The 11,598-nt window shown below is 48.6% G+C and overlaps 1 protein-coding gene across 4 annotated transcripts in view; it reads right to left on the bottom strand.

Annotated features, from left to right (window-relative positions):
* Dapk1 (death associated protein kinase 1) overlaps positions 1 to 11,384 on the bottom strand; it is a 165,464-nt gene extending 154,080 nt beyond the window's left edge. For 3 of the 4 annotated variants that reach the window (XM_052156687.1, XM_052156690.1, XM_052156689.1), the window contains exons 1-2: positions 11,101 to 11,260; positions 10,615 to 10,786 (exon numbers count right to left, since the gene is read on the bottom strand). In XM_052156687.1, the coding sequence (XP_052012647.1) occupies positions 10,615 to 10,676 (62 nt within the window). In that variant the 5' untranslated portion in view covers positions 10,677 to 10,786; positions 11,101 to 11,260. Of the gene's footprint in view, positions 1 to 10,614; positions 10,787 to 11,100; positions 11,261 to 11,337 lie in introns of those variants that run through there. The other variant, XM_052156688.1, reaches the window with a different exon arrangement.
* Positions 11,385 to 11,598: the final 214 nt, after the last annotated feature.

Raw genomic sequence — 11,598 nt, forward strand, 5'->3', positions numbered from 1 at the left:
GAGACAGTTCTCATTTCATAAGTGAGAAAATGGAGTATCGCAGAAATAGTGTCTGTGTGATGACAATACACTGAAAAGTCAGAGATCTAGTCCCCACAAAACTCGCTGACAAGGGACTCTGAAGACACGGGCACTATGCCCTCAGATTCTATCCTCCAAAACTGGGAGCCAGATAAGCTTCTGTTTCTAAACAACTCAGCTCGCCGCATTCTGTTACAGCAACAAAAAGCAGACGGACAAAAACCGGTTAGAAGCCCTGAACCACATCCTCATGTCTGGTTATGAACCTGTACAGGCAGATGAGCTGTACAGTGACTCTAACTGGAATTGCTGAACCCATGGACAGCAAGAGGCAGATCCAAGAGGAAAGGATTCCTCCAACAGCTGGAGTGGGAAAGGAAACCACCAAACTGGTTATCTGCAAGCACAGGAACCACAGAGCTAGGAGTTTCTAACATGTCTGACAGCAGTGCACAGCTAATTGTAGTCACTCAGAGAAACAATACTTTATAAAGGGTGTGTGTGTGTGTGTACAATGTTTGCAAACGTGGTAGATACATATCTACCAGTCTACAGGTGTGCCTGCATGTGTATTCATATCTATCTGTGTATGCAGGTATGCCTGCATGTGGATACATGTCTATCTATGTGTGCATGTGTGCCTGCATGGGGGTACATGTCTATCTGTGTGTGCATGTCTGCCTGCATGTGGGTACATATCTATCTGTGTGTGCACGTATGCCTGCATGTGGGTACATGTCTGTATATGCATGTCTGCCTGCATGTGGGTACATATCTGTGTATGCACGTGTGCCTGCATGTGGGTACATATCTATCTGTGTGTGCATGTGTGCCTGCATGTGAGTACATGTTTATCTGTGTGTGCAGGTGTGCCTGCATGTGGGTACATGTCTATCTGTGTGTGCAGGTGTGCCTGCATGTGGGTACATGTCTATCTGTGTGTGCATGTCTGCCTGTATGTGGGTACATGTCTATCTGTGTGTGCACATATGCCTGCCTGTGGGTACATGTCTATCTGTGTGTGCATGTCTGCCTGCCTGTGGGTACATGTCTATCTGTGTGTGCATGTCTGCCTGCCTGTGGGTACATGTCTATCTGTGTGTGCATGTCTGCCTGCCTGTGGGTACATGTCTATCTGTGTGTGCACGTGTGCCTGCATGTGGGAACATGTCTATCTGTGTGTGCACGTATGCCTGCATGTGGGTACATGTCTATCTGTGTGTGCATGTCTGCCTGCCTGTGGGTACATGTCTATCTGTGTGTGCATGTCTGCCTGCCTGTGGGTACATGTCTATCTGTGTGTGCAGGTGTGCCTGTATGTGGGTACATGTCTATCTGTGTGTGCATGTCTGCCTGCCTGTGGGTTCATGTCTATCTGTGTGTGCATGTCTGCCTGCCTGTGGGTACATGTCTATCTGTGTGTGCATGTCTGCCTGCCTGTGGGTACATGTCTATCTGTGTGTGCAGGTGTGCCTGTATGTGGGTACATGTCTGTCTGTGTGTGCACGTGTGCCTGCCTGTGGGTACATGTCTATCTGTGTGTGCATGTCTGCCTATATGTGGGTATATGTCTATCTGTGTGTGCACTGTGCCTGCCTGTGGGTACATGTCTATCTGTGTGTGCATGTCTGCCTGCCTGTGGGTACATGTCTATCTGTGTGTGCACGTATGCCTGCATGTGGATGCCTGAAATCTGACACCAACACTGGGTATATTCCTCAACTGCTTTTGTACTTTCTGAGACAGGGCCTCTCACTAAACCTGAGGTTCACTGGTTCTGCTATCCGAACTGGCCAGCAAGCCCCAGGGATCTTGCTGTCTCCAACTCCCCAGGGACACACCTGCTGTCTCACTCATCTTGTACCTGAGTGTTAGGAATCCTGACTCAGGTCCTCAGGATTACACAATGAACACTTCGCCAAGTGATTCAACCCATCCCAGGTGTACAGATAGCAGACTGATTGCCATCTGATAGATGGATCGATAATTACAAGTTGAGTGTCCCCTCTCTGTGACACTTTAGGCTGGAAATGTACCAGATGTCACAAATGTTTTAGACTTTGGAATATTCGATGAACTCACGAACGGAGCTTTCCTCAAGTGAAAATCCAAAATAGCACACTGAGTATCCTGTCCATCATCAAATAGTTGGGATTCCTGAACACACCAGATTTTATGTGCTCAGGCCAGCGAGGTTCAGTCCTAATGGTACCTGTTGGTTCACAGATTCCTAGGGTGGCATCTGTGGCCCCGCAGGTGAGGTCATCTCTGACTTTAGCTATATCTGGTAAGTCTGTCTTCTACAGGGCGCACACACCTTCTGCACCTACACTGTTCCTGTAAAGCAGCAGCTTTAATTAACTCCATCCCTCTCCCAGAAACACACACTTCTGCTACTCCCTGCAAACCACAGAAGGAGGGAGGAGCTGTACAGGGGGGAGGGGGAGCTGAATGTGGGGGAGAGATGAACTGTACAGGGGGAGGGGTGAACTGAACATGGAGGAGGGATGAGCTGTATAGGGGAGAGGGTAAACTATACATGGAGGAGGGGTGAGCTGAACATGGGGGAGGGGTGAGCTGAACATGGGGGAGGGGTGAGCTGTACAGAGGAACCAGTGCAACGCAGACCCTCCCAAAGGATGATGGTAACAGAACTGAGCCGACATCAACACTGATGGATTCTCCACTTCTCCCCAGCAGAGCTCGCTGCTTATTTTTCCTTCCATTACTTAAATGGTACTAACCCTGCCTCCTGTGCAGCTGGGCCAGGAGTTGCTAAGCAGATAGGAGGAAGCTCAGAGAAAACTCTAACCCTCCTCAGGATGGGACAGCCATCCTGAGAAAGGCACTGATTATTCTTTCCAACTGGAAAATCTTGCACTGCAGGCCGAGCATGGGAAATTGTCATAACATCTAAAACAGGCTGGACAATTTCATACTAAAAAGGGAAAGACATGGCCAGGTTTGTGGGACACGCCTTGAATCCTAGCACTCAGGAGGCAGAGGAGGAGACAGTTTGATTTCATCCTGGTCTACAAAGTGAGTTCCAGCCAGCAAAGAATACAAGGTGAGACACTGTGTTAAATTTAAAGAGAGAGAGAGACAGAGAGAGAGAGAGAGAGAGAGAGAGAGAGAGAGAGAAAGTTAAAGTGGGGCTTAGAGAAATGGCTCAGTCAGTGAAGTGTTGGCCACTCGGACTTGGACTCAGTCCCCAGCCAAGCGTGGCAGTAGACATTTATAAAACTAGTGCAGGGAGGTAGGGACAGGAATAGATCCAAGCCAGCTAGCCAGAGGCTCCTAAAGCATGGCCTGTGGCCTCCACAAGCAAGCACACATTCATGTGCCTGCATCCACACGCACACACGAAGGCGCACGCACACGTGCACATACCCCAAAAGCCAAAAGTAAAAGATGGGTTGAGGGTGTGGCTCAGTGGAACAGCTGCTCATTGTTACCCCAGATATATATTGAACAGCTGTATGTATATATCAAAAATACTCAACCGTGGAAATCTGTTCATTCCTGCAAGTGAGGAAATGTGGAGACTATGAGTGACCCTTGACCCTTTCCCAAAATGATCAGGACCCTGGGTGTTTAGGATTGTTTTTTTTTTTTCTTCTTTTGGTGACTATTGTTTTTTCCTTCTTTTCAGATTTTAGAAGACTTACATATCTACAAACATCTCAGTGAGAAAACCCAAGTCTAAACATAAAATTCACCTGTTTCCATTCACACCTCACACAAACAGCCTGAGGTAATGTGGTGGGGCCTGTATGAGGTGTACACAAGGGTGTGAGTGTGCTTAGGCTTTTGAGGAGGCCAGAGGACACTGGTTGTCTGCTCCATCAGTGTCTACTGTATCTCTGAGACCATGTCTCTCACTAAGTTGGAACTAAGCTCAGAGCCAGCAAGCCCCGAGATCCTCTCCCTCTCCTCCCTCTGCCCAGCACTGGGGTTGCAAGACCTTTTGTTTTTCCAAGAAAGATGAAAGTCAGGGAAGGTTAGTATTAGTATTAGTATTAGAATTAGTATATTGTTATTTAAACCATATTAGTAGGAGGACAGAAAATCAAATGCTAACTTTCTTCCCTCCATCCTCTCCTAACTCCCCCCTTAAGGAAATGCACTTAGAATCTCCAGAAAGGGATGTGAAGATTTGTTACTAATACCACAGTTCTGTGGAACCCCCATCGAGGCCAAGGGGAGATACACTTTACTCTGCTGAGATATCCCAGGAAAATCGAAACAAATTAATTGATGTCACCTTCCCAATAAAATCCCAAATGATCATACACTAGGTCTGAGCTACAATGACCATGAAATGAAAAACCAGAGTCTTCCACACTACAGTACCAGGAAGTTAAACTATAACCTAAGAGTTTTGTCAAGTTTACAAAATACTGAACAATTAACTTGGGGACTTGACTAAACTACAAACACTCTACAAACACTGGTATGTAACTGCAGAGAACAATTCACAAGGGAGTGGTAAGATGGTGGGACCATCCTTAGACCTGAGGGAGCACTCACATTCAGAAGGTCCAGAGCAGGTCTGGCTCGCTTTGGCAGGCTTCTGTAGACTGGAAACTGTTGCAGTTTGAATCTGAAACATCCCCCACAGACTGAAGAAATTTTAGAAGGTGGGGCTGAACTGAAGGAAGTATGTCATGAGGGGTTGGGCCTCAGTGGCTACACGGTAGGCTGACCTGTGGCTGCTGCCTAGACCTCTACTTCTGATCCAGAGCTACCTGAATGAGACTGCTGTGCTGTCTGGCTGCTGTACACTGACAGTCCCTGACATGGGCAGAGGGTGGGGGGCAGTGAAACCATGAACTAAAAACCCTTGAGTGTTTTCGTCAAGTTTTCTGTCCCAGGAAGACCAAGATAATCCATGCATTCAACTATCCTCTACATTGTGTCAACTAGAGTGTAGAGCAGAGGTGTCCAAGATATTGCTTTCAAAAGCAACTTGAAATTTGATTTGGAAGGGATTGGAGGGGAAGGCAGATGGTGATCTCAGTCACCTTCTAACCAGCTGTCTTGGGAAAGCTACTGTGACTAAACACCACACAGAATGGAGTTGCTGACCACCAGACTTCTCCCAGGCAACAGTCCTTGAAGCCTCAGATTGTCTAAAGACAAGGGACGCCACCCACCTCCCCTTCAACACACACTTTCTTTTCTCTCATGATCAGAAAGGCACTTTCTACAGCGTCATGTTTAGGTTGGGTATGCATAGCAATTAGCTCACAATTAAGGACACATTTCCTTGTCTGCTTGCACCTCACACACGCGTGCACGCGAGCACACACACACACACACACACACACACACACAGCATCTGAGGAGATAGCCTGCAGTGAATTTTGTGTCTCTCCACCCAGTCACCCCCCTACCTCTCCCCACAGGATGTGGAGGGTAAGAGTCCATGCCTTCAGGGAGTGACAAGTCCTGGGAGGCAAGGGATAATAATGAATGTCCCCTCAGCTTGTGAAATGTCCTGAGCTCCCCCTCAGCATCACAGTTCTCTCGGGTTTTCCTGGGGTGTGTCAACACAACGGACCCATCAGGATCCTAGAAGCAATAAAAAACACAAGCCCGGAGTGGAAGAGCATGCATGCAGGCCCGGGAAGTCAGCTCCAAACCTCCTCTGCCTACTGGCTCTGCTACTGGCCACCCTGAACCTAAGTTCAGGCCCAGGGCCAGAACACAAACCTTCCATCACCAAATTGCTCTCCCTAATAAATACCACCAGCCTCGTGCCTGCCTTTCCACTGCCTTCTCACAATTTCTTACTTTCAATTAAAACGCCTATGGATTTTATGCCAAACAGGGCAGGCCATAAATCTGGATTATAAGCTTCTAAACGCCATCCAAGCTGATGTGAAATATTTAACGCTCCACTCCATTTGTTCTCCTTAAAACTGATCTCGCTTTTGGAAATCTGGGCGGGTGTGCTCCTTGATGTTGGGTGGCAGAGAATGCAAACGTGAAGGTTTCGTTGCCATGAGCAGAAGCTTCCACATCTTCAGTGTCTGTCCTCCTCACACTCGCTGAAGGCCCATATCTACACTTTCCCGGGGACCCGTTCTGTCAGTCGCCACACATGAGCACCTGCTAAGCACCGTCCATCTGATTCAGCACTATCAATGAGAACGTGGTGAGAAAGTCTAAGATCTCGCTACCTGGGAGATCAAACAGGCTACTGCTGTGCAGGGTGGCAGCAGACATAATACAGAAAACAGGTTATTAAATTAATAATATTAGGCAGTGACTATGTGTCATAAACCCAGGGCCACTGTCTCGAATTCACCCAAGACCATATAACTGTAGATATCCAAAACAGTGCACCAAGGCCTTAACAGCTGCAAATACCATCTTCACCTTAAGTCCACCTTCTTCTGCTGCCCCAGTAGCTCTGATACATTGGCCTTGTGTCTTCAGCACACCATACAGCCTCTAGAGAAAGAACCACAGGGACACTGGACCACAGAGCATAAACTCTCAAGCAAGCTGCAAGGATCATGATGAACAGCCATATAAAACCCAGGAAGCTGACCCTGCAGACAAGTCTTCTATCTGGCTTCTCTGGCCATGGTGTGACCACACAGATGCCTCACGGCTATGGAGGGCTTGCCATGCAATTCAGGGGGCTGGGAGTTCAAATCCCAGCACTCATACAAGCTAGGCATCTCTCACACTCTTACAATTCACTCCAGCTCAGAAGAGAAAAGTGTGGGAAGGGAAATCGTTGATGCCGGCTTGCTGGCTGCTAGCCTGCCTAAGAAAATGTGAACCCCAGGTGGAGGGAAAGAGCCTGCTTTAAAGGACTAGGTAAAGACTGAAAAAGAAAGGCATGCTGGACTCTGCACATGTGCACATGTGAACATACACACACACACACACACACACAAACAACTCTTTTGAAAGTTATCAGAGTTACTAAGGAAGTGGGCTTCTGTAAGAGCAAGTAAGATCAGACCATGAAACAGAGACAAGGCCAGTCCCTCAGCAAAGCAGTAGACAAGGAGGTACCCAGAAAAGTCACAGGCCAAGCTCAGGGATGGCCAAGAGTTTAACCTGGGCCGGTGGCGAGCAAGCCAGCAAGCAGCTGCCCAAAAGTCCCAGCTGAGAAATGATGCCAGGGTGCACTGGGCTATTAAAACAATCTAAGCATAACAGGACTGAAAGCTGCCCACATCAGAACTCTCAGGGAACACTGTATGCCGTGGAAGGAGCACTGCGTTCAGCCTCTCAGGAGAGGAGGGCAAGAAATGCTAGACAGCCTCCTTGAGTTAGCAGTGAAGGGCTCCAAAGATCTTCTAAAGAAAATGTCCCCCTGCACTCCCCACTTCTGCTTGGAGGACAGAGCTCTAGCCCAGAGCTGCAATAATCTAACACGGTCAGCTTCAGAAAAGGTCTCCGCCAGGACCCTTCCCACACAGCAGGCCCCCTCCTCAAAGTGGTAAACAGATGAGAATTCCCAAGAGATCCACAGCCATCAGCCGTCTCAGACACTTACCCATCCCGGTCAGTGGTCAGTCCTACAGGTAATCTGTTCTGGTTTGGACCTTATAAACTGTCTCCACCCCTTAAATGACTTGGTTTTCACAGGTTCCAGGGAATAAGCACTGGGCTTATCAGTTAGGACCTGGGGGGGTCACAAAGCCACTAAAATGCTAAGTTGGGTTTCAGCGTAGCTTATCTGTCCAGTGGTTGATCTCACCTGTCACTCCCTGACAAAAACCAGGGTAGTTTTAAAGTTCTCAGCAGTCAACAAGAAGTTCTACAGTCTAGGGCAATAACAGATACACACACACACAAACACATGCACATTCAAAAGTCACACCCTCCCGGCTTTTCCAAGTTAAATAACAATAGTAAATAACAATTCCAAGTTAAATAACAATAGTGTGTTCTACTTCCTTAAAACTCATCCTTTCTCTCTCAGATAAGTATTTCTGGGGTCCACCTATGTGAAGAACAGCTATATTTAAGGATCACTAAAGAAACCTAGGTGGGGCTAGAGAAAGGACTCAGTGGTTGAGGGCTTGCTGCTCTCCTAGAAGACACAAGTTCAAGTTCCAGCACTCACACCAGGTTTCTCATAACTGTCTACAACTCAATCTTGGGAAGATCCAATACCCTCTTCTGGGGTCTTTAGCCACCTGCACTGATACAACAAATACAGAGAGTCATAAATAAATTTAAGTTTGAAACTACGAAGTGCTAGTCCATTTGCAGTTCTTCTTAGGTCACAGCTCAGAGCTGTGTGATGGTCTGTGTAAGCTTGGCCTATTAGCACTATTAGGAGGTGTGGCCCTGTTGGAATAGGTGTGTCACTGTGGGTGTGGGCTATAAGACTCTCATCCTAGCTGCCTGGAGGTCAGTCTTCCATTAGCAGCCTTCAGATGAAGATGTAGAACCCTCAGCTCTTCTTACACCATGCTTGCCGGGATGCTGCCATGTTCCTGCCTTGATGATAATGGACTGAACCTCTGAACCTGTAAACTAGGCCCAACTAAGTGTTGTCATTTATAAGACATGGTCATGGTGTCTGTCCACAGCAGTAAAACCCTAACTAAGACACCCTGCATTCAGGCCACATTCCTGTCTGTTTCCATTTCTCTGCCTGTGAGCCCCTCCCTCTATGCCCAGTCTTCCAGAGACATATGATATCCTGTGTGCCGCATCTTCTCTGCCTGTGCACCTCACATCAAAGCTTCCAAGGCAGAAGTGATGATATTCAAGACAGGATAAAACCACAAGTTGTGGAACAACCTTAGAAAAAGCCAACCTTTACATGCTTCACCTTTTTGGCAAAAACAAGAGCAGCTATCGCAATAGATGTGTGCTTTCTTTCTTAAAAATCCCAACTCCCAGTTACTCCAGAGCACCTCTTCAAAATTCCTAGGTCACATGAATTATTAAATAAGCAACTCATCAATTAGTCTTTCCTGGACAATAGTTAGACACAGAAACATAGACAAGAGCCAAAAATCAGAGCAAGACATTAGTAACAAATGAATAAACCACCATCCCTGTCATCACCACCATGCAATGAAGATCAAAAATCCACTTGCTAACCACAGGAACGCCCTGCCCCTCCCCCTTTCTCTTAATCCAGAAAAGGATCCTAAAGGAAACAAAGTCAATGAATTTTATTCATAAGACAATCATCTCACCTAGTATTTTCCCATCCCTTTTTGCAAGATAATTTATAGAATGTGTTATTCTATACATTCTCACAGAAATGGTATCAAAACCTTTTTTTCCGACCCTTTTTATTTTCTAAACCCCACACACATTCATCTTGCTGTAAACCACAGGAGAGTGGCTGAATTCCAGTTAAGCCAAGTATTTCAACTGCACACTCTCAATCTCAGTGTTCACCATATCCATGAAATGTGATCTTTCAGAACCCTGCCTTTACTTACTTACGAAGATCTGAGATAATAGTATTGTCTTCCGCAGCACAGGCTCCACAGAAGCCTCAAGGCTACGCCGAACTCACACATAAACATCCTGTGCAGTAACTCTTTAGACCTCTTTCTTTCCTGGGCTATCTGAATTATTTTAAAGTTTTGGTTAGACATCTTTCAAAAATCCTATTTGGTAATAGAAGGTGTTGGCCTCCCCTCCACCCCACATTTTGAATTTCCTTTCCATGAATTAAAAAAAAAAAAAAGCCTGATATGAGGTTATGTGGTATATATGGAAAAATACAAACTTCAATACACACTCTGTGTGAGTAATTGCAACTACGTTTGTTTATAAGCCCTTTTGCCTGCTTCTGTCACGATGCCAATACACAAATTCCACAAGGCAAATTTTAAATCTAGGAACGAACACTGGACTCTTTGCTCACATTGATCAATACACTCGGTGGGTTAATGGAAAGGGATACCCCGCAGTCATCAAGGGCTCCCAGTGAAATCTTCTTTGTGCACCTAGACACTAACTAACGCGCTCTGCTCAGCATCGCATCCCCCACAGCGTGTTGGTACGCTCTGAATCTAGACACCCGCCATAAACGACACCAAAGCCACCACTACCAAGCCCCAGGGATCAAATTCCTGGTTGGAAGAAGTTTCAAAATCCAAGGCCAACATCTGGCAAGTTCCACGCCTGCCTACCAATCCTGGTTGGTGTTGCACTGAAAATTTAGCACAGGGGGAGAGTATTAATTTTTTAAGTGCCCATTAATTAACTTGTACTCTGCTTAAATCACACGCGGGCGTCCCTCCAGTTGCAGTTAAGACTCTTTGCGTTTGCCTCATTGTCTCAGAAGGGTGAAGGCTGGCTGACAGGAGTTAGTACTGCACACAATGAAGTCTGTTCTTATCCAAGGGTTCTTATCCAAGGGTTCTGACCATACCCAGTAACTGCACTGTAGCTGCCTCTCCACCCCTCGGATAAGGCAGTTTATTCCTGGCCCCCCGGCCTTAGCTGGTTAGGCACCGGTTCCTCTGCCATCTGCACATCTCAGAGAAGGGCCAGCCAGGGGCATGCCTGTTTTAAGCAGCATCTGTTTACCGCGCACAAGCCCCCAAAACACAAACAACGCGCGCTTCCGCCACCCCTTCCTGGTACCTGCCCAGTTCTTCGCCGGTGTCGTAGTAGTCGTCCACGTTTTCCTGCCTGAACACAGTCATGATAGACTGTCACGCCTCACCAAAGCCCAGGCCACTCCGGCTCCGCGGCCCGAACCATCCCCACCGCCGCCTCGTCGCTGCGGGCCCCTCATGCACCAAGCCGCAGCCCTCTGAAAGACATGGGGAAAAGAATGAAACGGTACCCACCCCCAAATCGGGGTCCCAGGGGCTGGGCCCCAATCTCAAGGCCTCCCGCAGGCAGGGGCCACGAGCCCTTTGTTAAGTCTGGGCTGAGGGACCCCCACACCCCGCATTGCCGCGCCCCAACCCCGTGCCTGGCGTCCCCGGGTCCCTGCCTCCGCCTCCGGACGACGTGGGGACAGCTCAGGGAAGGGACACAAAGCGCCCTGCCCGGCCACCTGTTCCCCCGCCCGGCGCCCAAGCCGCTGTCCCTCTCCTCCCACTGCCTGCGGAGGCCACTCACCCGGCCCGCAGCTCTCGCTTCGTACGCCCTGAGCCCCGCGGCGGGTTCCGGTCCGGGGGAGCTCCGAGCGGCCTCCGCTCTTTGCGTCGGGCGCAGCTCAGCCCCGCGGGGACGCAGCCACCACCTCCTCCGCGCCCTCCTCCTCCGCTGCGCTCGCGGCTCCTCCCGGTCCGCGCTCCCGCCCCGCCGCGCGCACCCCGCACACACCCACTCGCCCGCACCGAGAGCGCGCCCCACCTGTGACTCGGCGCCCGGCTGCTGCCCTCTGCCGCCGACTTCGAAGAAGCCGGAGGCTTTCGTGCCCCAGAATGTGAACCCAAGGATCCGTGTGGGCCAGACAACGTGCTCCGCGCCTGAAACCCCCACCCCCCCCCTCCAAAAAAAAAAAAAAAAGAAAAGCAGTTTTCAGACACAAATCAATAAAGTCCTGCTCCGGAGACGCCCACACCCTGATGGAAACGATAGCAAACAAATAGCTTATAAATGAGGTCGCTCTGT

Source organism: Apodemus sylvaticus, chromosome 14 (assembly GCF_947179515.1).
Source record: "Apodemus sylvaticus chromosome 14, mApoSyl1.1, whole genome shotgun sequence".
Taxonomy (NCBI): Eukaryota; Metazoa; Chordata; class Mammalia; order Rodentia; family Muridae; genus Apodemus; species Apodemus sylvaticus.